This window comes from Ostrinia nubilalis, chromosome 3 (genome assembly GCF_963855985.1).
Source record: "Ostrinia nubilalis chromosome 3, ilOstNubi1.1, whole genome shotgun sequence".
In the NCBI taxonomy this organism is placed as follows: Eukaryota; Metazoa; Arthropoda; class Insecta; order Lepidoptera; family Crambidae; genus Ostrinia; species Ostrinia nubilalis.
The window spans coordinates 12,757,552-12,781,809 of record NC_087090.1 but is presented as its reverse complement, the minus strand read 5'-3'; the positions used below and the strand labels follow the sequence as shown (position 1 = coordinate 12,781,809).

Below are 24,258 nucleotides of genomic sequence, written 5' to 3'. Positions count from 1 at the left end.
AATATTAACAACTCGAATCGAATTAGCGTCTGTGGATAAATTATATCGGGAGTAAAGTAGGTAAGTTTGTATGTTTATTTTAGTCAATACTTAAACACCCTAAGAAGGCTATAATTTCCAGCATCATGAGAGAGTGGACAATATTTGTTTTTCTTAGTAGCTTTAAACTTGTAAAGTGGTGTAAATACGAGTTTAATCACTTTAAATTGTTCTTTAGTCGTTGATGTCTTTTACTTGTTTACTTGTGAAAGGTCAATAAAAATACATAATGTTAGGAAAGAAAGAAACATTGTTTATTTAAGTGGTACTTTATAATCTTAACTGAAAAAAATGTCATCCGAGAATTTTATCGTCAGACAATGCGCTCGCAGCGTAACGTGCGGGGCGGTTTCAGTGCGCAAGCGCGGTAGGGCGGCTGGGCGGGCGGCGCTGTGACGTGCCGCTCAGCTGACGGCGGCCGCGTGACGCGTCGGCGCGTCGATACCGCGCACGCCTGCCGCGTCGCACTAGCCGGCTATGCCAAACCAGCCAGCGGCAGTGGCCCGACGCCTCGCCACCGCATCCGTACCGCATCCGCACCGCGTTTCCACACCGCACCTCGATGATGGTGCGACGCAGCGGACGCTACACCGTCAACTGGCGGGGATTCAGGGATCTCGCTCTCGGCAACAAACCGCCGGATGAACGTGAGTAATTTCTAACACGATCAACAGACATAACCTAAAAGATTCGCAATTTCGCCTCCAGTTTTCGCATGATTTCTTCGTAACGTTAGGTCACGCGAGCAAAATTACTGACTGTTAACTCGTAATTTTCATGCAAGTACCGGTTATTTGAGTGTGTGTGACAGAAAACCTCGGTATTTATATTTAGTGGCAATTACCAATCGTGAAACTCGACAGAAACTTTACGTTTTTGTTATTTGCGCTTGGAAAATGCTGTTCGGCCATGAGCGAGGTAAAATGTGTTAAGTACTGTGAAATATGCGTCAAATCATTATTTCAGGCGATATTAAGTATATGTAGAGCAGGGACGCTTAAATCCCTTCCACTAAAGTCGCGAAATTAAATGACTATCCCTCACCAATCCATCTGTTTATGTTTTTAAAAAACAACAAAAAAAAACGTATGTAAATTCCGTTTATTGCATTTCCTAACACGCTCACTTGATATGCAATTACATTCCAAAATCGAATAACGACGTTTTATTAGCGCTTTATCAACTAAGTATTTTGTGTTTTCTAATGCATCATCTTTAGACATTTTAACCACCTACTATAAGCTGAATTTCAGTCTGAAATCATAATACATACTTAGGTAGGCTCTTACTCGTGTTGAGCATTAAAAATGATGAGTATTACGTCGATGTTTGACAGTCTACTTACCTTCACGCCCACGCCAAAAGGATACCTATTTTAAATCCATCAATCACTCCCGTCACATCTCCCGTTATGGTAGGTACACTCATGTAGACAGTTGCTATGCTCATTTTCCCTTCTTTCAGTAAAAATACCTTAGTTACTCTATTTTGTGCTCTAACTGTGCACATTTTGTATAGTAGTAGTATTGTAGTAGTAGACGTTATATTGTTCTATTGTCTGGTACCTATTTGTCACATAAAAGTCCATGAATAATAAACAGAGAGCAGAAATAAACAGAGAGCAGAAATAACAGGAGTGGAACTGACAGGCAATCCCCTCTAGCAATGTAAGTAGACCAGTGGTTCACTCAGTTTATAAAAACTAGTTGCAGCGCCACCAATGACATATTCCAAATGTCACTATTGAAGAGTAACGTGCTGCGATAAAAATGGTGAATTGCAGTGTTTTTAATTGTAAGAAGAGATCTGAAACATCAAATCTTGAAAAGGACAACATTACATTCCATCGGTAAATATTATTTTATTTATTTCACATTAATTAATACACTAAATTTGCAAAAAACTAAATTTCTAGAAGTGTTGCCACTGGAATGACTGGAAAGCAAAAATTCCTAATTGTGTAATATTTTAAGGATAGTGTACCTACTTATAACAATATAATCGAAATTCTATGCAAACAATTTGATACTGCCAATAGGTGTTCTCTTTTATTATATTTGTTAGTATTAATACATTATTAATAATCACTGATAAATGTAAATTCATTTATTACTTTTACCTCGACTGTCGGGAATTATTCATAATAACCGGCGATTATTAATAATTTTCAATTTATCACATTTACCCTGACATAATAAACTTGTTAAGTAAGTTCCCGCTATTTTACAGATTTCCAAAAGATCCAACTACTCGCAATATCTGGATCCAGGCTTGTAACAATCATGTATCCTGGACTCCAAAACGTTGGAGCGCAGTTTGCTCAATGCATTTTGATACTACCTGTTTCATTTTTAAATCACATGACAAGAGGAAATTGAAACCGAATTCCGTGCCAACTTTGAAGTTGAAAAAGGTTTTTTTTTTTATTTTTTTTATTTTTTTTTTTCCTTTATTCCATCATGCGATCAGTCAGAAGACTATGAACAGTTTTTTTTTATAACAGAAAAAGATTAATTTTATTATTGCTTTTTCTCGTTACTTTGTAAACGTTGAACTGACCTTCTTAGTCTGAGTTGCACCACCTAACGTTCAACGTAACTTTAACGATAACTGGTGTTTTTTTATAGAGTATGACTGATTTTAGTTAGTAGGTAATACATTGCCTGTTTCATTATTTTACATATTATGGTCAGTCAAAAGTGTGTACATTTTTATTTCAATACGCTGGCCACCCAGCGGAAATTTTAGTGTGGTACAGCACAATATGAAATATCGATATCGACATCGACTTGGTGATTGTATTGTTAGAAAGATTTACTTCTCTCCTGTAAATAATTTTACGTATAAACCGAACAAAAGAAAATTAAAACAGAGTTCCGTACCATCTTTGAAAGTTGAATTTCGACATTGAACTAACCTTCTATGTACCTTCACATACGCTAAAGTAATAAAGAATATTGAAAGAGCATGAATGCTCAAAATGCCACCTCTTGTTCATCCTCTAAGGCCCGGTTTACACTAAGGCGGAGTGGAGCAGAGAAGTTTTTTGAATCCAATCAGATTCCCTTATTTGCACATCTTCACTCCCCTCCGCTTCGATGGAAATGAATCAAGAGGAGAAGAATCAGGTGCACTTGATTTTCTATAGAATTTGACGCTGCCTTGCGGTGCGGAGAAGAGCGGAGCGGTGTGGAGTTGTGCGGAGCGGTGCGGTATTTCATAGATAGCAATAGACTGACAGCTAACAGCTACGCACAGCTCACGCATCTCCTCTCGTCTCAGCACCGCTGCGCTCTTCTCCGCTCCGCTTTGGTGGAAATAGCCTGCCAGCTTCGTCGTACATCTCTCGTCTCCGTACCGCTCTGCTTTGGTGGAAACCGGGCCTAAGGCTGATAGTCGATCCCCTTTGCCAAGGGAGTATGGCCGTGGGTCATGTTTGGTATATAAGAATATTAGGTACCTATTTCATGGGTAGTGTAGGGTAATGGTGGTAGGGTTAATACTGGGACGTGTAAAAGTGCTTTTTAAGAGCCTATATAAATGACTTTTTAGTTTTTTTCATATAACTCTTAACTTTCACAATTCGTATTCGTGCTAGGGAAGAAATGCCAAACTTTTGCGTATTTTCCTTTAAATAGAGATCTGAAATGTTGAATCTCCCATAGGATAATAAATTAATTCATATCATTTTTTTAAACGAGCCATAGACTATGAACCATAGAGCAATGATTCTCATCGACAAAAATATCGATAGTGTCTCAGCGCCATCAGCTGTTACACAAATGTCATTACCTCGTCCCCCTCAGGAAATGGCGAAATTTTTTTGTATGGAAATAAACGCGCGCTGCTACTCCTGTTATTTCTGCTCTCTGATAATAAAGCAATAACTGCACAAAATAAAAGCAGAAAAATTGCACCAAACCCATAAATTATTTGTATCGTCCCTTTCCCTGCGGTGGGCTAACAAAATTGATGGTGTTGGTTTTACGATAGGGGCGCCTGTGCAAATAATTGCACGAGTGATCGTTGAGTTAATTAGTGCTATCAAATGGAGCCTCTACTCTACATAACTGCGTTTTAGATGAGGTCGGGACTAGATTAACAAATAAAAAGGCTGTGCTAGCAATCATAACTAAAAAATACCCTCTAAGCTAGGAGTGACGATTTGCAAAAGATCGCTAGCAGAAGCGGTAGGTGACAAGCCGAAGGCAGGATAAAATGGCGCATATTAGGGAAGGACCTATTGTCCAGCTGTGGACTGTTATAGGCATAAAATGATATTACCTTCTTTTCATTGTTGGATGGTTCCTGTAGGCTAACAAAATTAGGGTGTTAATTTTCCAACAGGGGCGGCTCCGCAAACAATATCCGAGTGATCGTCGAGTTAATTAGTATCATCAAATGAGCGTTACGGTTTACTTTACCACAGAGACTGAAACAGTTTGGTACCTAAACAGACAGTAAAATAGTGCCGTTTATAATACCCACTTACCTATTCTATTTTGTTTTTATTAAGGTAGTTACTTAGTAGGTAGCTAATTAAGTTAAAAGTGTAAGTAAATAGGTGAACGTTACTTTACGAAACCACAAAGTTCAAATTCTAAAGCTTTTTGTCAAACGTATTCGGACGGAAGTAAGTAAAGCTTAGCGTGCGTGAAGCTTTCTTGAAATTCAACAGCTGCGTGCGTTACGGAAAGCACGGCGCTGCGGTGACGGCACGACTTATCGCGAACTCAAATTCCACCACAACTTTTCATCGACAATGGTTTTGTAAAGTAGTTACTGAAACAATCAACTGGAGCTATTTCGCTGCTCGAATATAACGACCTTTACTTATTATTATTCTGTGCTTTTACAAACATTTTATGAATTGTCGAAAAAGTTGTTAACATTTTCGCAACAGAGTCGCACCCTTCTACGTTTTGATTTGTGTTTGTACTAATTAATTGTCATATCTCACGGTCTCACCACACCTTGAAGAGCTATTACCACGTAGTTACGCTTAGGCCTGCAATATAACTTCATAGTTGAAAAAAAAGAAATATTATTATTTATAAGCTACTACTACTACGGTACATTATTCAACACGTAATCTACGACAAAGAGCATACATCAATAATTATAACTAATTTTTCAAAATAGTATCATCGTGATACTTAATAACACACATTATCATGATTTTTGTAATTCCTTCAGTAATTTGCTAAATCAAATTACTTACCAAACAACCCTGTTAAAGATGACCCACGCTGAACTGTCCCACCAAACTCAATGACAGGAGGGCGCTACCATCGTTCAACTATATGGTTTCCAACATGGCAAAAATCGGAACCAGCGATCCGGTATTGACGGTGGCGCCTCGCTGTCAATGTCATGCATAGGACAGTTCAGTATTTTGGAACTATATGCCTGTATCACTGTCCTCAATTTCATACCACATGCCCTCGGGACCACGCGCCCCAACCCCCGCCCAATTTAATAACAACAGATTGATATGTTACAAAAAATGATGGCGTGCGTGACCTTTTATGTCCTCGAATCGGTCGCGCGGGAAAACACATTCAACCTTTACGATTTTTTTTGTGTCACAAACAAGAATAAAAAAAATGTAATAGGTCCTACATTTTTCCTTTTCAGACATCCCTCTCTATGCAGTACTAATCCCTCCCTTGTCATGATTCAATTTCATTTTTGCCCTTTTTTGGTTGGTAAAAAAATGATTTATTTCAGAGAAAGAAGAACCTAAACCTGAAGATGATCTCAATAACCATGAAGTAATATTTTTGAAGAGCATTGTAGAAAGCCCGGATTTTGGAAGAAGATGTGAGGTAATTAAGTAATCTTCTTATGTAATTATTAATCATGCTTCGCTGAAAACTCAACCTATTACGAATTGTATGGATTAAGGGTTAATTATTGTCTGACCATGACCATAAAATGGTCATTTATCGACCAAGTTGCCAGCGAAGGTTTTTTGCCGAATGCCCCACTGTGCACTTCTCATTCATGGCGTTGGGTTGGCACCATTGTCATTTTGACACATGACGTTACCTCCTTTCTAGTAATGTTATGAATGAACTAAGTAACTGCCCTTGTTATTCTAATTTAAACACTATTGCAAGTTGGTAAAGTTTATTTTATGAAATAAATATTTGCTTTTACTACAAAATATTCTGATAGTACAACTGTCAGTCGTACAAAGCGTACGGGAGGAAGAGTGATGTTTGATGTGAAATCAAGTTTCGGCTGCCCATTGTATCAATTTCGAACGATTACTTTGTTTATAAATTATTTCTTCACCTGTACGCAACGAAATTTATTTGAATTCACTGTGACGCTCCATTAACCATCGCAGTTCAGTGCATCGACATTACTTCGCAACTTTTCATTCAAGAAACATAACAACAAGTGCCACGCCTATCGGTTTCCATATTTTGGAGTGTCGTTAAACTTGATTGGGTTAATTACTGGTGAGTGTTGTGTTTACAGTCTATAGAATCGGAGGAAGATTTGGTGGTGAAGCCCGCGTCGCTTGGCAACGTTACCATAATAAAGTCGCTGAGCGAGTACCGAGGGAACAACATTCGGACTATCGAACAAGCGGAGCTCGCGATTTTGTTGTCGCGGGTTCACTTTAGGGTAAGCCAGCCTCGAAATTAGACACGCCTACACCTTATCGTACTCTAATATGCTGAAGATTCGAATTAGATTCTTAGTGGAACAACTAGGGCGCGCCAGTTGGTTATTTTCATAATTTACTACTTTCAATGCTCTCTGCCTTCTATAAACATAAATTATTTCATTTTTATGCCTAAATAAATACTATTTAACCTTCCCGAATCAATTTCTTTAACACTTAAGGACTCGCACCTTCATTTGTAACATCCATACTCGCTACCGGGTGCGCTGGACCCAGTATATAAAATCCTATGTATTTTTCAAAGACAGTTAATAAAAGTGAAAACTACTTTATTAGAAGTAAAATACGATATAAACAAAGACAGTAGTAAACCAAATAGTAATTTTTATTGCCTTTTTCTAAAATAACAACTTATTTAAGTAATTGAAGTTTTTTTGGTAAAATTAAGGTTATTTTTGAAAATTTCTGTAATTAATTATTTAAAAAAATGGCTTGTATATTTTCGTAAAGTACTATGATTTGCCTACTTATACTAATTAACAATTAATGAGAAATTAGTATAGAACTTTAAAAAAAATCACTTTATTTACCGGGTCCAGCGGACTCAAAAACACCTTTTTCGTCTGTAGCACTCACATGCAGTGGGCTATTTGTCGAGTACGACCGCTATTATCCGTGCTACAATGTCGTAGAAAGGTACTAAGAGCGACAACATCGCAAATGTCAAAACTTAAAAGTTATTACACAAAAATTGAAGGACTGGGTCCGTTAGACCCATTAGCGAGTCCTTAAGTGTTAAGAGAAAGTCATTCTTTTTCTTTCATTCTTAACAAATAATGCTATTCTCAATTTTTTACAGGCACTAATAGACGCTCATGACCAAATAGGTGCCATTTGGCTTGAACGAGGTTCAGGCATCGATGAGAAAGCAGCTGTGAAGGACGAGGATAGTAAAGACATCGCTGAAGGTGCAGACAGTCCTGAGGAGAACGGAGACATGCCGATAGAAACCGTCAAAGTAGTTGGCCTTAGAAAAGTACCTGGACAACCATTAGGGTTAACTGTAAGTTACTTATGTTATTATTACAATAATGAAGAATTACCATAAAGGTAATTAGATAAGGAAATGAGATAGAGTTAGTTATTACTATGTTGAATAATTAACCAAGTAGGAGATGAGAGTCATAAAATTAGAGTTAAAAAATCGAATAGTTTCAATATTATTTTTATGCCCAAAATATGATATTTCTAACATACTAAAACAAGACTTATTACAATACTCCATAAACTATGTGAAAATTGAGCTGAAGATTTAAAAAAAATTATGTTTAATTTACAAAATGTTTGTCAATAACAGGTAACAACAGACGAACATGGACAGTTAATAGTAGCTAGGATATTAGCGGGTAGTGCTGCGGCCAAGCAAGCCCTGCTCTCAGTCGGAGATGTCTTGCTCGAAGTAGACGGAGTGCAGATAAACTCAGAAGACCAGCTCAAGGAGGCCGTATCTAAGCCCAATGATAGAGTATCACTCAAAGTTGGACCTAATTTAAAGGATAAGAATAATCAATTAAGCAATAAACTTACTGTAAGTATTTTCAGTATTATTCCTAGACAAAATTATATTCTATTCATGAAATTATTAGAGTTGTGTCATGTAACATTTTGCTTTTTATTTTACAGTGTTATATGAGAGCATTATTTGACTATGACCCTAAAGAAGATACATTATTGCCATGTAAGGAAATAGGATTAGAATTTAAAAGAGGAGATATTTTACAAGTAAGTATAGACAAAACTGAGAAGTACACAAAACTTTGAAACTAATCTGTAAAGGCTTTATAACTTTGAATTATTTTCACTTTATATTGCTGCTCTTATCTATACTAATACATACTAATTATGTTTTAGGTATCAGATAGAAAAGACCCAAACTGGTGGCAAGCAAGCCATGTAGAAAACCCTGAGGTTGTTGGGTTAATCCCATCGCCAGAGCTTGAGGAGCGGCGTAAAGCGTATGTGCCGCCCGAAGCAGACTTTGTGCACAAAATCAGCATTTGTGGAGCCAGGGTGAGATATTTTGTTTAGTCAAAACTTTTATATTTAGAATTTCTAATGTGTAAAAAACCAGAGGGTACTTATTAAAGCTTATTATTCTCTTCAGTAATTTACTTCTCTGTTATTTAAGATGTTATTAATATGTCGTACTTTGAATACTTTATAATTTCTGTGACAGTATAGAAAGACATTGTTTTTATAAAAACATTGCAACTAACTCTGATTGTATTGTCAAACAGATGTTTAAAATTACAAACAATATGCTGTATTGCATATTTTTTCAACAATGCTCTTTTCATTTCTATTTCATGCTGAGTGTATCTGAATAATGCAATTATAATTTACATCCTCCAGTGATTGTTGTTCATGGCCATTGTTTTAATATGCCCGATGAATATCAATTTAAAAGTGCATTCCTAACGCATTCCCAGTGGAATAATTGCTGTGAGTCATGTACAATTTCACACATTAACTTTTGTTATTAGATAATTGCTGCCATTGTAAGACTTGCTCGTTAGTTTCAATATATTAATGTTACTGAATATTTTTTTTTGTCTGTAAAAATATCTTTTCTTCCATTTATATTAAAGAAAAAACTTTCTGTTGTTCCTAATTGGTTTTAAATACACGCCAACAAACTTCTATTTAAAGTTCTTGAAACTATTTAAAAAAAAGCGGGAAATAACTAATCTCTCCGGGAATAAGTACAGTAGCACAATGACATACGAAAAAATATTGACAGGTTATGCTTTATATACATTTGTTCGTTTCAGTCAAATGACTTCCACTGCTGGACGAAGGCCTCCCCCAACGATTTCCATAACGACCTATCCTATGCTGCCTGCATCCAGTGCCGTGCCCACAGTATTTAAAGTGGCGCAAGCACTTTTATACACATCTAGTTTTAAGATGCCCAAAAAGTTCCACTATCAGTAATTTTTCCAGCTAGCAGTGTCATAAAAAAGTATTCTGTCCACAGATATCCAAGAAAAAAAAAGAAGTTCCACTATCAGCAATGAAGAATGTTCACTAATTTTGTTTTTTAGCTTTCTGTATTCTCTGTTAAAAATAAAAAATACACGTGAAAGAATTATTTCGATACGTCAATTAGTTTCCAAGATATTGAATTTTAAAAGTGCGGGCGGCGGCCGGCCCGCCATTTTATACGCGTGACGTCATATTACAACGACTGGCTCATATTTGTATGGGTGGAATCTTGCAAGCTGAATTAAGACCCACTTCCAGGCAACCGATTAAGCTGAAATTTCGCAAACACATGTGATTTGGATGACCATGCAATATTATGATGACATGGAGCTGATCTGATGATGGAGCTGGAAGATGGCCATAGGAACTCTATAATAAAACGACTTAAATGCATCGAGTTTGGGCTCGTTCGTTTTGTATTGATGAGTATTTTAATTCTATATAGTAATCGGGGTCTAATGATGAAGCTGGAAGGTAATTCGCAATAAAATGACACAATCGCATCAAGTTTGGGTTTGGTTCAATTTTAATTTCTGTGATGGGTCTGGGTGTTAATATGTATAATAAGTATGTATTTACAAAAAAAAATGTATTTAAGTATGTTTATATCCGTTTTCTAGTGAGCGGACACTGTGAATGTACGTCACGCGGGGTCACGTGACCGTCGGCGGGACTCAATATTTAAGCGAACTTTGAATGCCTATAAAATCATAACTACTGGGTATTTTTGAATGAAATAAAAAGTAATGTATTTGTAAATGTAAAAGCTTAACTGTAACATAGGTTTCAAGTAATTTTGCATACCTAGTAACATTCTCAATTCTTCCAGCCAGTTGCATATAAAAACTATTTCGTCCACAGATATCCAAGAAAAAAAAGAAGTTCGTCTACGAGTCCCGGTCCAGCGTGAAGCTAGAAGGCGCGGAACTCGCTCTGTACGAGGAGGTGGCGCGCACTCCGCCGTTCCTGCGGCGCACGCTCGCGCTGGTGGGCACGCGCGGCGTGGGCCGGCGCACGCTCAAGAACAAGATGATACACGACCACCCGGACCGCTTCGGGGCCGTCGTGCCGCGTAAGTGTAGAAGACTAGTTAGGAGCAGAAGTTTGTCTACGAGTACCGGTCCAGCGTCAAACTAGAAGGGGCGGAGCTAGCGCTATATAAAGAGGTTGCGCGCACTCCTTCGTCCGTAAGTGTAGCTAGGAGAATGGTTGCAACTAGTGTATAATAAAGGACTAACTTAAAGCTGCGGGAGCTTCGCCCGCGTGGTAAAAGAAGTTCTTCTATGAGTCTCAGTCCAGCGTCGAAATAAAAGGGGTGGAGCTAGCGCTGTAAAAATAGGTCGTGTCGCGTATGCAGCTAGGAGATTGTTTGCGACTAGTGTATTAAACAAGACTAGCTTCTTCACCTGCGTGAAATGAGAAGTTTGTGTACCTGCGAGTGAGAAAAATAGAGCTCGTCTACCAATCTCGGTCCAGCGTGAAGCTAGAGGGCGCGGAGCTGGCCCTGTACGAGGAGGTGTCGTGTCGCAAAAGTTTATCTTGAAGATTGGTTGCGACTAGCGTATAAGACTAGCTTTTGCCTGCGGCTTCGCCTGCGTGATACAAGAAGTCCATCTACGAGTCCCGGTCCAGCGTGAAGCTAGAGGGCGCGGAGCTGGCGCTGTACGAGGAGGTGGCGCGCACTCCGCCGTTCCTGCGGCGCACGCTCGCGCTGGTGGGCACGCGCGGCGTGGGCCGGCGCACGCTCAAGAACAAGATGATACACGACCACCCGGACCGCTTCGGGGCCGTCGTGCCGCGTAAGTATAGAAGACTAGTTAGGAGCAGAAGTTCGTCTACGAGTCTCCATCTAGCTAGAAACTAGAAGGGGCGGAGCTAGCTTTATACGAAAAGGTCACGCGCACTCTCGTTCCTGAAGCGCACGCTCGTGCTACCATCCGATCTGGTTTGTAACTGTAGTGCCACGCCACATTAGTCAGCTAGCTAGTTGCGATTACCTTATTTACAAGACTAGCTTACAAGTCCCGGTCTAGTGTGAAGCTAGAGGGCGCGGAGCTAGCGCTGTATGAGGAAGTGTCGTGTCGCAAAAGTATATCTAGGAAATTGGTTGTCGTGCCGCGTAAGTGTCGCTAAGAGACTAGTTAGGAGCAGGATTTCGTCTACGAGTTTCGACCCAGCGTCAAACTAGAAGGGGCGGAGCTAGCGCTGTATAAAGAGGTTTCGTACACTCCTTCGTCCCATGTAAGTGTAGCTAGGAGAATGGTTGCAACTAGTGCATTATAAAAGACTATGAGTCTCAGTCCAGCGTCGAACTAAAAGGGGTGAAGCTAGCGCTGTAAAAAGAGGTCGTGTCGCGTATGTGTAGCTAGGAGATTGTTTGCGATTAGTGTATTAAACAAGACTAGCTTCTTCAGGTTAACGCAGGTGCGTGAAATGAGAAGTTTGTGTACCTACGAGTGAGAAAAATAGAGCTCGTCTACCAGTCTCGGTCCGGCGAAAAGCTACGAGGGGCGGAGCTAGTTCATTATGGCATAGCTAGCGTAGTATGACAAGGTTACATACAAGGAGCCCGTCCTTTGTTCTTGCGATACACGCTCGCGTTACGTGGTCCGGTTTGGAGCTGGTATGCCGCGTAAGTGTAGCGCAAGCTATCGCAATGGCTATCCGTAAACATTGTACCCTGCAAATCACTCTGAAGATCGATATGCCATTGAAGGATAATGCAATAGATGTTGAGGTAAAAGAGACAGCTACAGATCGTTTGTCAGAACACTATTGTCTCATATGCTTTTCTCCATACTTTGTCCAAAAACAATGAAAAAATTTAACTTTTTATGCCCGTTTATTGGGTTAAGTAAGTTCTATTTTTAACTTATTTTTATGATTTTGAGAATAGGGATGTTTCCTGGGTCAAAAAGCAAGAGTTTTAATTAGTCCGTCAGTTAACTTATCAAAAAATACTTTACACGTATTTTTCACTTTTTCAAACTAATGAAAATTTAAAGAGATAAAGCGCGCCAAAGTTCATAAGAAGAGGCCCGTGACGTCAATGCTTGCATAAAAGTGCCGCACGTTGTGACGTCGTGCGGAACTTCAACGCACCATAACTATGTAATCATTTGTTAGATTGACAAATAAAAATATATGTGTCCAATATTTTTTGATATTAAACATGACGGAGTAAAAAAATTTTTTTAGGAAACTAGCCTATTCAAGCAAGCGCTACTATTACTTGCAGATACCTCGCGCCCCCCTCGGCCCATGGAAGAAAACGGCCAGTCCTACTGGTTCGTGTCCCGGGAAGAAATGGAACGGGACGCGCACGCCGGCCGCTTCCTGGAGTACGGAGAACACAACGGACACCTCTACGGGACACATCTGGACTCTATACGTGCCGTTATCAAGGAAGGTAAGTGAATCATTAACATGTTAATGGGTGTGTTGACGAGCCGGTTATTTCATCGATTGTCAACCCGGTGACGAACCGGCCCAACGCCGGATCGGGTAGAAACTGACTCGTCTTGCGATATGCACACAAAATTTTAAGCTGCAATTTGACCAAGTCCCTCGACAGGCAACTAAGCACATGAAGAAATCTCCTAGCAATACTTTTTTTTTTTCTTACTTATACATACGGAAAGAAGTGGATATTATATTTTGTAGAAAATAATTCTTACACCCTGGTGCAGAGTACCCAAAATGATATCAAAACGAACCATATCTCTCATTAATTCTGGAATGAGCGAAGAATAGACCTGTCACCAGCAATCGGAATAATTAGAACTCCCTTGAAACCTAAAAAGAATCTTCACGCCTTAACATAGGGTGTATTTTCAGGAAAAATGTGCATCCTAGACTGCGCCCCGCAGTCGCTGAAACTGCTTCACAACAGCAGCGAATTCCTGCCATATGTAGTGATGGTGGGTGCGCCTGGCATCGAACAACTACGTAACCTGACCTACGCTTCGAACAGAAACCTGACGGTAAGACGCTTTCTTGTAGTATTTAACCCTTAACCAGGCCTTGGTTAAATAGAGCCCACATCAATTTGAACTTTATGTCGTGTAAAGCCTGGTCCGTGAGCACGTAGAATTTCGTCCAATGACCCCAAGCTACCCATCCTTATCGCTCGCGAGATACGGTTGAAAACCAATGACTTTTTTTTGGGCCTGGTTAAGGGTTAGTAGTTGAGATCGTAGCATTGTTGTCGCATGACTGCAGAATATAAGACCAATTTAGGTCTTTCGTTGAGATGCTCGAAACTAATTTAATTATTAAAGAGAATTAGAAATTTTATTGTCATATTGAGCGGACGACCTTATGCCTGTGAATGGATGATAGAAAGTTATTAGATAAAAATATGATAAATTGGCTGCTAAAGCTTTAGTTTTGTGATCTGTGTCTGAATTGATTGCGTTATTTTTATTTTTGTACCTGATATTTTAGATTTAATATGAATTCCAATTCCTTGCCTGTAATAGAGATTGTATTATAATATAGTTAAGTTGTAAGAAAATGTAAATAACATTTGGCCCTCAGACAACTTGATCATGCTGAATTTAAATCGAGTAAAATAATCATGCTATTTCATGCCTTATGTACCTATGTCAAGAAGAAACGGTAAAACTTCTTACAGCTTACTATATTTTGAAGTTTTTATTTATGTTCATAAGTCCTTTTTGTTTTATTTGACTTTAGCATGCGTTTATTTTATTTTGTTTGTCCCTTGGCGTAGTTTGACCGGCAGAGCTCCATCCGCTACAGCTCTCGGCGCGCGCGCACGTTGGAATCGTTGGCGTCGCTTTACGAGGTAAGATGCAGTGTTATAGATAGTGTAGATTTGCATGTAGATAGATTAGATAGCATAGAAACTAAAATAAAGTATATTCGACTACATATTTATAATAACCAAAACGTGTTGTCACAATATTATGATCTAATTTGACACTTCGTCACTTTTGGTAACACCGTCGTGTTCATAAAAAAATATCAGAATGACCCTACAGCACTGCTTCTTTTCATCGCAGCGAAATCAATGTAATAAATTAGAATCACTAAAACCGTATTATAGCACTGGTTTAAGGAGGTAACAGTTTATGAAGAGGCCATAGCCGTCTGATATTCCTCAATCGAAAACAGTCTTCTTATCTGGCAACTACGACACAAAGTAATTATTCACTTCGTGTGTGTCCCTTCACGTGTCCTGTTCCCAATCAAAAGAGACCCAACTCCTGAAGGACTAGACCAAATCTTTCTGCATTCAATAAAGCTATAACCTCAATATCAACAGGAAGAAGACATGAAACAGACGCTCGAAGAGAGCGCTCGCATCCACCGGCAGTACGAAAAGTACATCGACTTCGTCATCACAAACAACAACGCCGACACCACCTACTCAAAGATCATGGACGCGCTGCACGCTCTCTCCACCGACCACCAATGGGTGCCGGTCAGCTGGATTTATTAACATCGACCCAATATAGGTTATCTTTAGTCTGCGAATGCGCTACGATGATTATCAGGTAAGCGGGGTATTCCGAAAAACGTTATTCGAAGTTTTGGATGTTGCGATCCCTCTCACGCAACGCGAAATGCTAGCATGGGCGACGGTGACAAATAGACCCGAAGCTACGTAAACGGCGTTTCGGAGTAACCCTCAAGGTCTATGTCTTCGTTTGTACGCTATAAGAGCGATGATACGCATCCTCTTGACCAATTACGGCCTACTTTTCTGTCTATAATGTTGTCCATTTGAAATGGTTTCACTACTTTCTAATTTCTTAATAAAACTAATGAACCTTAATTAGCCAATTTATAGATAAGTTACTTGATATGTCGTCATCGTATCGCATTTATTTTGACTGCCTCTGTATTAGTCTTCCCGCACTGTGTTAGGTAAATGAATTTATGTATTTAAGGTATGAAGCCGAGTGTTATGTTATGAATTTGGTCATTTAAATATGCCTATTTACATCACATTACTTAATTAACAAAATTTTTAATGTTCCAGCATTGCCGCTTGTATTATTATAAAAAATAAAATAATAATGGCCATTTGGAAATATTCATCTGACACTTGCGCTTATTTTTGATAATATTATGCCTAAAATAGCTTGTATAGTGCGGGCCTAATTTTACAATTAATTAATTAGTATTATTAAGTATTACTTGTAACTTGTATTAAGATATTGTGCCAGCAAGAAAAATAGCTGATTTATTTATAGTTGGATAAAGTCATTCCATAATATAAAATATCTTTTACATGCAATTACAAAATTTGTTACCAAAATATTTTTATCACAAAATAGTTAATAAACCTAAATAAATCCACTTTAAACTTACATAATCTGCAGTCTTTTCGATATTTACCATTAGGAATCAGTATGTAATTCCCACCTGTAAAATTATGATTTTACATGTAATTTTAAGGCCAAGATTGTGTGTTATTATTATTACAATATGTATAGATCAGTTATGTACGTTTTTATTAAATTTATATTTATACTTAAGTACTATGGATAGTACAATATTATGTGCAAAGATGTATTATATTAATTTCTTTCAATAAAATCTCATGATCATGACAATGTATTGATGAATATTCTAGGTCTTTTAAAACTTTATTGTTCTTTTTTGCGCTTATTTATATTAATATGCAAAGCTATTTTTTATAGACAAGCGTTACCTAACAATAGCTGATGCTACTTTTAACATTGCTATGTATAGTTTGGTGTCATAATGTCAATATGTAACGGATTTTGTTTAGAGGTAGGTACTTCAAAACTTTTTTATGCAGAACAGCAGGTATTTAATCGCAATCACACCTGATGTTAAGTGAGAAGAAATCAATGCTGAAATAAATCAGTTTATTCTTTACTTTTCTTAATTTATTCATTAGACTCTATTACGAGTACTTTAGTTTCAATGTATTAAAAGTACACTCTTTCTTTTGTGTGTACACTATGACGCAAAATGACATTATGTACCAACTATATTAAATAAGAATAAATCCTGTTTTTACATCACGTAAGGGCGAAACGGTTTCCCCGAAAAGCTCTACGTGTTATTAGTTCTAAGGAGACTTGCTTTGATTTACATTTAAGCTACATTGTAAATTTAGCTTGTACTTCATTGAGAATCTCACATTCCGTCCATTTTATTTTGTTGTTTAGCTATAAATTTTATTGGAATATTCAATATACATTATAACTGTAATAGCTTAATTTTATTTTCACGCTTTTAACTGTTTCTTTACGGTTTTCCCTGCACGGCAAAACTCAACGATACGGTATCCACCATCTTATTGCAGACATCTCGATCCGAATTCCGATTCATGGCGGAATTCCGCTAGCTGAGCTAGGGCCATAAAGGAAAATAGAGTTAGAGTCCCAATTTAGCGCTATCCTGGCTCGATTATTCCCAGCTAGCTTTTGCACGCGGCTTCACCTGCGTGAAATTTCGTTTGTCACAGATCGTCATAAATTATAGCCTATGTTATTCTGGGTTATAAACAATAATACTGTAGTTTCATCAAAATCCGTTCAGTAGTTTTTGCGTGAAAGAGTAACAAACATCCAGACATCCAAGCTTTCGCATTTATAATAATTTAGTAGGATAGTAACCTCTGGCACTGTGTGTGACAACTGGGAATAGTTGTCATCCTTGAGGGGACTACTGGGAATAGATCGATCCAGGGCTAGAAACCATTAAATCAAATGTGTAGATAGGTACATACCAGCAGCCAAATTATATAATCCCGCCCCAAGTAAATAATAAGCAAGTCAGTTATGCGCTAGTCTCACTGGTAAGTGCAAGTGCTTGGGGATTTCCCCATAAGTTTGTTAGGGAAAGTTGTGAAAATGCCCTGCCCCATAAGTTTGTTAGGGAAAATTGTGTGGAAATGCCCTGCCCAGCCCTGCCAGAGTTTTCTTGTAACCTTTATTTTGTAATCGTGTAGAAGTTGATACCATAAAGGCAGAAATGATTTTACAAGAACTGTGTGTACTGTGTACCTACTGAAATTATATTCCTGATGTGGATAAAATATTTTTAAATGAAAAGCATTATTACGTCGTGTAAAATTTATTAATGTCCATTTTTACACTGAGATTATAACTACAAAATATAGATTCATAATACGACAAAGACTAAGTATTCATTGCATGAATCATCAAATTCATCAAACCAAGTTTGGTTTGTATACTAATTATTATTTACAAAGTAATGCCGACTCCAAGATTATTTTTAGACAATATTATAATTAAATGTTTTGACAAAGTAATTTTGGTACATAATACTAACTGAAAAAAATGCTAACTCGACAATTAAACAAATCAAATGACACCTTTTAGTTTTTACACTTACATTAAAAACATTATACTATGTATTACAACTTTTAAATCAATATTTTAAATGGAGATTATAAATACATGGCTGAGTATTGCTACATAACATACATTTGAAGCCATGTAATGTCTATTATTTTACAGTAATATAAAGAGTCTGATCGTAATGATAACATAACTTTTGCAGTGCTTGAACAAAACTTGTAATTGAATATTCATTTATATAAAGTTCTCTAAACTAGATGCACAAGATGAAAAGTGGTACTTATAAGGTAAAGTATAATGAATACGAATAAATTGATACCTCTAGGTATATTTAAACCATAATGGACTGATGGGCTTAGCATACAAATTTTTGAATAGCTCCTGATCATCAGAAAAAGTATAAATCTAGCTGCTGCACCCCAAATGCAAGATAAATTGGTATCGTATTATTAACTACACAACTAAAAATGGCTTAGAGATAATTAAGCAAAATAACCTAATGTTTTACAATTGAAGCCTATTTAGTACTTGACCCAATTATATGAATTTTGTAGGAAAGAAAAAGATTATAATATGATTGAGTTTCACAAAGTACATAAATATCGACATGGAATGGAATTCTACCATACATTCAATTTTAACTTCTATCAATTTGTTCTTCAGTCCATCAACAATAATTTAGTTTAGCGTCTTCTGCGCCGACGTGAGTCACCATTGTAACCGTTTTCTGCAATAAAAATAAATCAAAATTAGACCCATGTCCATGTCATCGATGTTAAATACAAATTGTAAGGTATAAGGAGAGGTGTTGTTGAAGAGATGCCAACAAAACAAAAATGTATATGTAATGTCGAGATCGTCAGTCTCCAGTAGAAAAATCTTTATCAACAAAATATACATATTTTTATACCATCTTTATTCTTTACATAACTACTCAGAAAGATATCCTAGTAGTATGGGTAGTGACAACACCAAAAGATAACCTAGTAGTTCATGGGCAGCATATTTACGATTTGGAATTTGAATGTATGTATGACATTAGAAATCCCAGAAGTAGGCAGTTCTAATGCCAAATTGCCGACTCATCGAAAATACAAGCGATTAAAGTTTTTGAAAAATGTGAGTGTGTGATAGAGGTGAGTTTGCATTGGTTTGAATGTAACAAACCTCTGTATTTTCACCGACGGCGATTCCTCTGGCGGTTATTGTACCCCATGGAGCCATTTGCCAGCGCACCGTTCTGCACAGGTTGATCCATACCCACGGCCAAGCCCGAACCAACGTTCTGAGGCCCGTAGTAGTCCATAACGTTCTTATATCCGGCGTCGTTATAACTCTGATCGTTAAAATTGTCGTTATCCATTTTTTGGTTATTTCTGGACCCGTAAGACCCGAACGCCGCAAAATTAGCACCCTGGTCGCCGAAGTCGCCGACCGCGCTCTGCGGAAGCATGCGCGGCAGGAGGCTCCCATGGGGTACGTCGAGCCCGCCAGAGGAGTATCCGTAGCCGGGGGGCCGGCCCAGGCCGCCGCCGTCGTGGCCGCCGAGGCCCTGCGAGCCGAGCCCCTGGGAGCCGAGGCCCCCGTCGCCCGCGTCGTCCGAGCCGTGCTCGGCGCGGTCGCGTCCTCTTCCTCGGCGCCGGCGGTCGCGCGCGCGGGCCCGGGGCGCGGCCGGCTCGCTCGAGCCCAGCCCGCTCGAGCCCAGCCCGCTCGAGCCCAGCCCGCCCGCGCCCAGCCCGCCCGCGCCCAGCCCGCCGCCCGCGCCCGCGCCCAGCCCGCCGCCGCCCGAGCCCGCCCCGCCGGCGCGCGGCCCGCGCTTCCTGGAATCTGACTCGAGACCGCTCCCTCCCGAGCCGCGTTGCCCGTGACTCGCGCCGCCCGAGGGATCGGAGGGAGGGGGAGGGGGCGGGGGCGGGGGAGCCGCCGACCAGCCTCCGCTCGCCGCCATCATGCCGCTCATGGCGCTCGGAGGAAAGTTCGGCACCATCATGCCGAACTGCTCGGGAGCGTAAAACTGAGGCATCACGAAACCTTGGCCGTTCATGGGAGGGGGGACGCACATGCTCTGAGGGTTGATCGTCATCAGAGGCGGAATCTGATTCGGCATCTGTTGCCGGTTGAAATCATGGGCGCCGTTGGCCCCGAGCGTGAGCGAGTCGCCGGGGGGCTCCTCCCGGGCCGGCCGGGCCTCGCGCGGCGGGGTGGCGGGGCCCCGGCCGTTCTGTTTGGCGCCGCGGGAGGGAGGGAGCTGGGGACCGATGGGAGTGGGTAGCAGCGGTTTCGGCGTGGGCAAGAGAGCTTGGGGCGTCGCTTGGGGCGCCGTCTGCGTGGTGTCCTTGACGGGGCTGCACTTGCCTGAGCGTGATCGACTTCGCGAGCGGGAGCGGGAGCGCGAGTGGCTCCTGGAGGAGCGCGACGACCTGCTGCGCGACGAGCGGGAGGAGCTGTGGCGGCGCCGGCGCCGGTCCCGCGAGCGGGAGCGTGTTCGCGAGCGGCGGCGACGGTCCCGCGAGCGCGAGCGTGTTCGTGAGCGTCGTCCGCCGCGGCGATATCTGCCGCCACGCCCGCGGTGCCCTGTAACAATTGTTCAGAAAAATCAGATTGGATTCCGTGCAAAAAAAAAATACATTGTTTCTATTGTATAGTGATGTTTATATCATCGAGAGAATCTAAATCTGTCAGTCATAACATTTCTGACGACAAAATAACTTACGTCTGCTGCCGCCACCACCTCTTTCGGCTAGTTCTTGTAATTTAGGGTTGACAACTTGCTTAGCTTCCTTCAATACTGATACGAGGTCAGCGGCCTTCGCGGCGTTTGACGGGGTGAAGAAAGTGTATGCTGTGCCAGTTTTGTTAGTACGTCCTGTGCGACCGATACGATGCACATAGTCCTCCGAATTGCTCGGGTAGTCAAAGTTGATTACAAACTTAACGTCATCCACATCTGAAACAGAACAAGTATTGTCAGAACAGATTTAGATAATAAATATACTTAGTAGACTTAGTATTCATTACTGCACAGAGATATACATACCTAAACCTCTAGCAGCTACATCTGTAGCAACTAAAATGGGAGCTTTCCCACTACGAAAATCTGTAAGAAAGGCAATTTATTATTAAGTGCACAATAATAATGTCCTATTTTGCTAAATAAATATTTAATACATACATAAAAATAAGATACCTTTAACAAAATAAATAAATGTATGTAATGGTAACTATCAAGACATATTATTATGAATAAATGAAGATAAAAAGAAAAAAGTTATGAAGAATACATATTATATTATTATGATAAATGTGATGCTAGAGAAATACAAAGATATGAATACTTCAAAATGGAATGAAATTGTATCAAACTGATAAATAAACAACTATTCTACATAAAATATACCAAGACTTCCAGTTGGTTCTCCAAATAATTTAAAATAGCCACAATAGACATCATGTTGATGAACACCAAGCTCTTCAATATCAAATCGCCCTACACAACAAGTTACAAGTCTGATAGGTAGGTTTTATTTTTACACCGCGCGTACTTTTCAGAATGCTTCGAAGATATCCTTTGCCATTTCAATTGAATTGAAGATGATACATCCGTTAACTCGTTAATTTCTAATCTAAGTACTATTACTGACATAGATAAATCGTAAATTGTTATTTTTTCTAATGACCCTTATGAAATCGTCATTCTTATCAATTATATACTTAATCCCATCATTATAATTAAAATGTGTAACGCACGTAGTAATACAAGATCAAGCGAGAAGTCGCCACCCGGCGGCTCGGAGGCGAGTACGAGGGCTGACCACCGAGCGCTGGTGGGGGCCCCACGGAGCCGGCCGGCGCCGGCGCCGCCTCGAGGGCGACGGCGCAAGGCCACGAGGCGGCCAGGCGGCGCCGAACGAGCGAGAAGCGGCTCAGACTAGCCGCGGAGGCAAGTCAGTGCGCATAGGGCATTGCCCCGTCAACTAGTGGCGGGCGCGGTGCGGACGCGGAAGCAGGCGCGGCGCCGGGACGCGCGTGCCGCCGCCTCCGCCGCCCGGCCGCAGCCTCCAGCCTGCACATGCAGACACGCCTTCAGACATGTGACATCGGGCACCACTACAGCGCGCTCGTGATCCCCGCAGTCCGACGCCGCTTCTCGGCAGCCATTTATATTTTACAAGTAGATATCTAAATGTTGAATAGTACTGAGATCTCTTTTACTGAGCGTTATCAAAGTGACATTAACAATTCACACTTTTACTTCTGGCAACTTCTAGATCAAGCTATCGATTAATTTGCAAATAACAAAATAAAAGAAAATAATTGGTTGGTTACTTTCGAAATGTAGAAAACTTACCTTGCAATACCCAGTCACGCTCATGTTGTGACTTGTCACCGTGAATACAAACTGCAGGCCAACTGTAAGAAAACATAGTGTTATCCATATCCATTAAAATACATTAGTTTGACTGCAGTTGGAAAGGACATAATTCAAATTTAAATTGTTGGCCATATTAAGATAAGAACAGATCAATAAATACTTCCAGTGGCCTACCAGTTAATTGATAATAACTAAAGATGTAGTCAACGACTATAAAGGAATTCTAAATAAACAGTAATAACACTTACCCATCTCTTTTCATTTTTCTGGTAATGTCATCAACACGACGTTTTGTTTCAATGAATATAATTGTTTTGTTCTCTTTTTCTGCCATAATTTCTTTCAGGAGAGTACTAAGTTTAGTTTCTTTTTCATATTCCATACAGACATCAATGATTTGCAAAATATTGTGGTTAGCAGCGAGTGACAATGATCCTACATTAATTTGCAAGTAATCTTTGAGGAATTCAGAAGCCAAACTCTGCACCTCCCTGGGCCATGTAGCAGACCACATGAGGGTTTGACGATCTGGTCTTATTTGTTCAATGATTTTTCTTATCTGAGGCTCAAAACCCATGTCCAACATTCTGTCAGCTTCATCCAATACCAAATAGGTTGTCCTTTTCAGGTTGGTTCTACCACTTTCCAAAAAGTCAAGTAATCTTCCAGGGGTAGCAATAACTATTTCAACACCAGAATCTAAATCCCTAGCTTGGGGACCTTTGGGTGCACCACCAAATAGACAGGTGTTGTGAATTTTAGATGTATTTGCAAACTTGTCACAAACTTCTTGGATTTGCTGGGCCAGTTCTCTTGTTGGTGCCAAAACCAAAGCAATCGGGCCATCACCTCGGCTTGATTTAGGCTGATTGTTGATGTGAACTATAGCTGGCAAAATGTATGACAATGTCTTCCCAGATCCAGTTGAAGCAATGCCGACCATGTCATTTCCACTCAGAGCAATGGGCCACCCTTGAGCTTGAATAGGAGTTGGTTTAGAAAAACCCATTTTGTCAATTTCATCCATGACATAATCAGGGAAACCGGCTTCGTCGAAGGATAGCGTTGGTTTTGGGATGTTACGCCCTTTCAGGGTAATTTCATTATCACTTCTCCAAGCTTCCACTTCGGAATCAGGCCTACTTTCGACGTCAGGGTGAGGTACATAAAAATCTTTCTTGAAGGGCTTCAGTCTGCTCAAATCCCACTTGGGTTTACGTAGGCTGGCGCCTGGGTTGCTTCGGCGGCCGCCGCCGCCACCGCCGCCACCATATCCGCCGCCGCCACCACCGCCTCCTCCGGAACCAAGACCATAGCGAGGACTACGGCTACGACTGCGGCTCCGGCTCCGGCTACGACTCCGGCGCCTATCACGACTACGGTCCCTAAGTGAGAAAAAAGTAGTGAGCACGTTGCAATTGTATGCCTACTCTCAATAAAACCAAATGTAATGCCTAATAGATTAAATATTATACCTGGTGATAGTATATTAACATATTTAACTAGAATACATATATATTAAAACGTAGAAACAGGCCAATTAACAAAACCGCTAAAATATTAACACGCACAGTCATGAAAGTACCACATAGTGGAAAAACAATTGATTATTGTAAAGTTTAGTTACCTTCCTCTGCCCATTATAAGAGTATTATCTTTCTTCAATTTGAAATCACTTAGACACACAAACACTGAATTAGAGCTAACACTTTTACAAAAACGCCATTCGACGCTTGGTTGGTTAACTCCGTAGACAAGACAGGATACAAAATGGCGGAGATCGAACGAATTACAAGACCAAAGACAAAACAAGCGGAAATGGAAGTGTTGCT

The 24,258-nt window shown here is 40.1% G+C and overlaps 2 protein-coding genes across 4 annotated transcripts; one reads left to right on the top strand and one right to left on the bottom strand.

The window, feature by feature from the left end:
• Positions 1-478: 478 nt before the first annotated feature.
• Positions 479-16,939, top strand: LOC135087980 (protein PALS2). 3 transcript variants are annotated; one of them, XM_063982852.1, is made up of 13 exons: positions 486-686; positions 5,770-5,867; positions 6,529-6,678; positions 7,539-7,742; positions 8,037-8,267; positions 8,363-8,461; positions 8,591-8,749; positions 10,586-10,641; positions 11,369-11,523; positions 12,963-13,133; positions 13,562-13,707; positions 14,460-14,534; positions 15,015-16,939. In XM_063982852.1, exons 1-13 carry the CDS (start codon positions 602-604, stop codon positions 15,189-15,191), a joined length of 1,806 nt encoding a protein of 601 aa, XP_063838922.1. In that variant the 5' UTR covers positions 486-601; the 3' UTR covers positions 15,192-16,939. The 3 variants fall into 3 exon arrangements, with proteins under 3 accessions (XP_063838924.1, XP_063838922.1, XP_063838923.1); XM_063982853.1 differs by lacking the exon at positions 486-686 and adding an exon at positions 769-957; XM_063982854.1 differs by lacking the exon at positions 11,369-11,523 and having other exon boundaries at positions 479-686; positions 10,586-10,796.
• An 848-nt stretch (positions 16,940-17,787) lies between these two features.
• LOC135087979 (uncharacterized) lies at positions 17,788-24,219 on the bottom strand. Its single transcript, XM_063982850.1, has 7 exons — positions 24,054-24,219; positions 22,675-23,811; positions 22,403-22,464; positions 21,092-21,151; positions 20,768-21,001; positions 20,410-20,628; positions 17,788-18,781 (listed from the first exon to the last, which is right to left on the bottom strand). Exons 1-7 carry the CDS (start codon positions 24,065-24,067, stop codon positions 18,738-18,740), a joined length of 1,770 nt encoding a protein of 589 aa, XP_063838920.1. The 5' UTR covers positions 24,068-24,219; the 3' UTR covers positions 17,788-18,737.
• Positions 24,220-24,258: the final 39 nt, after the last annotated feature.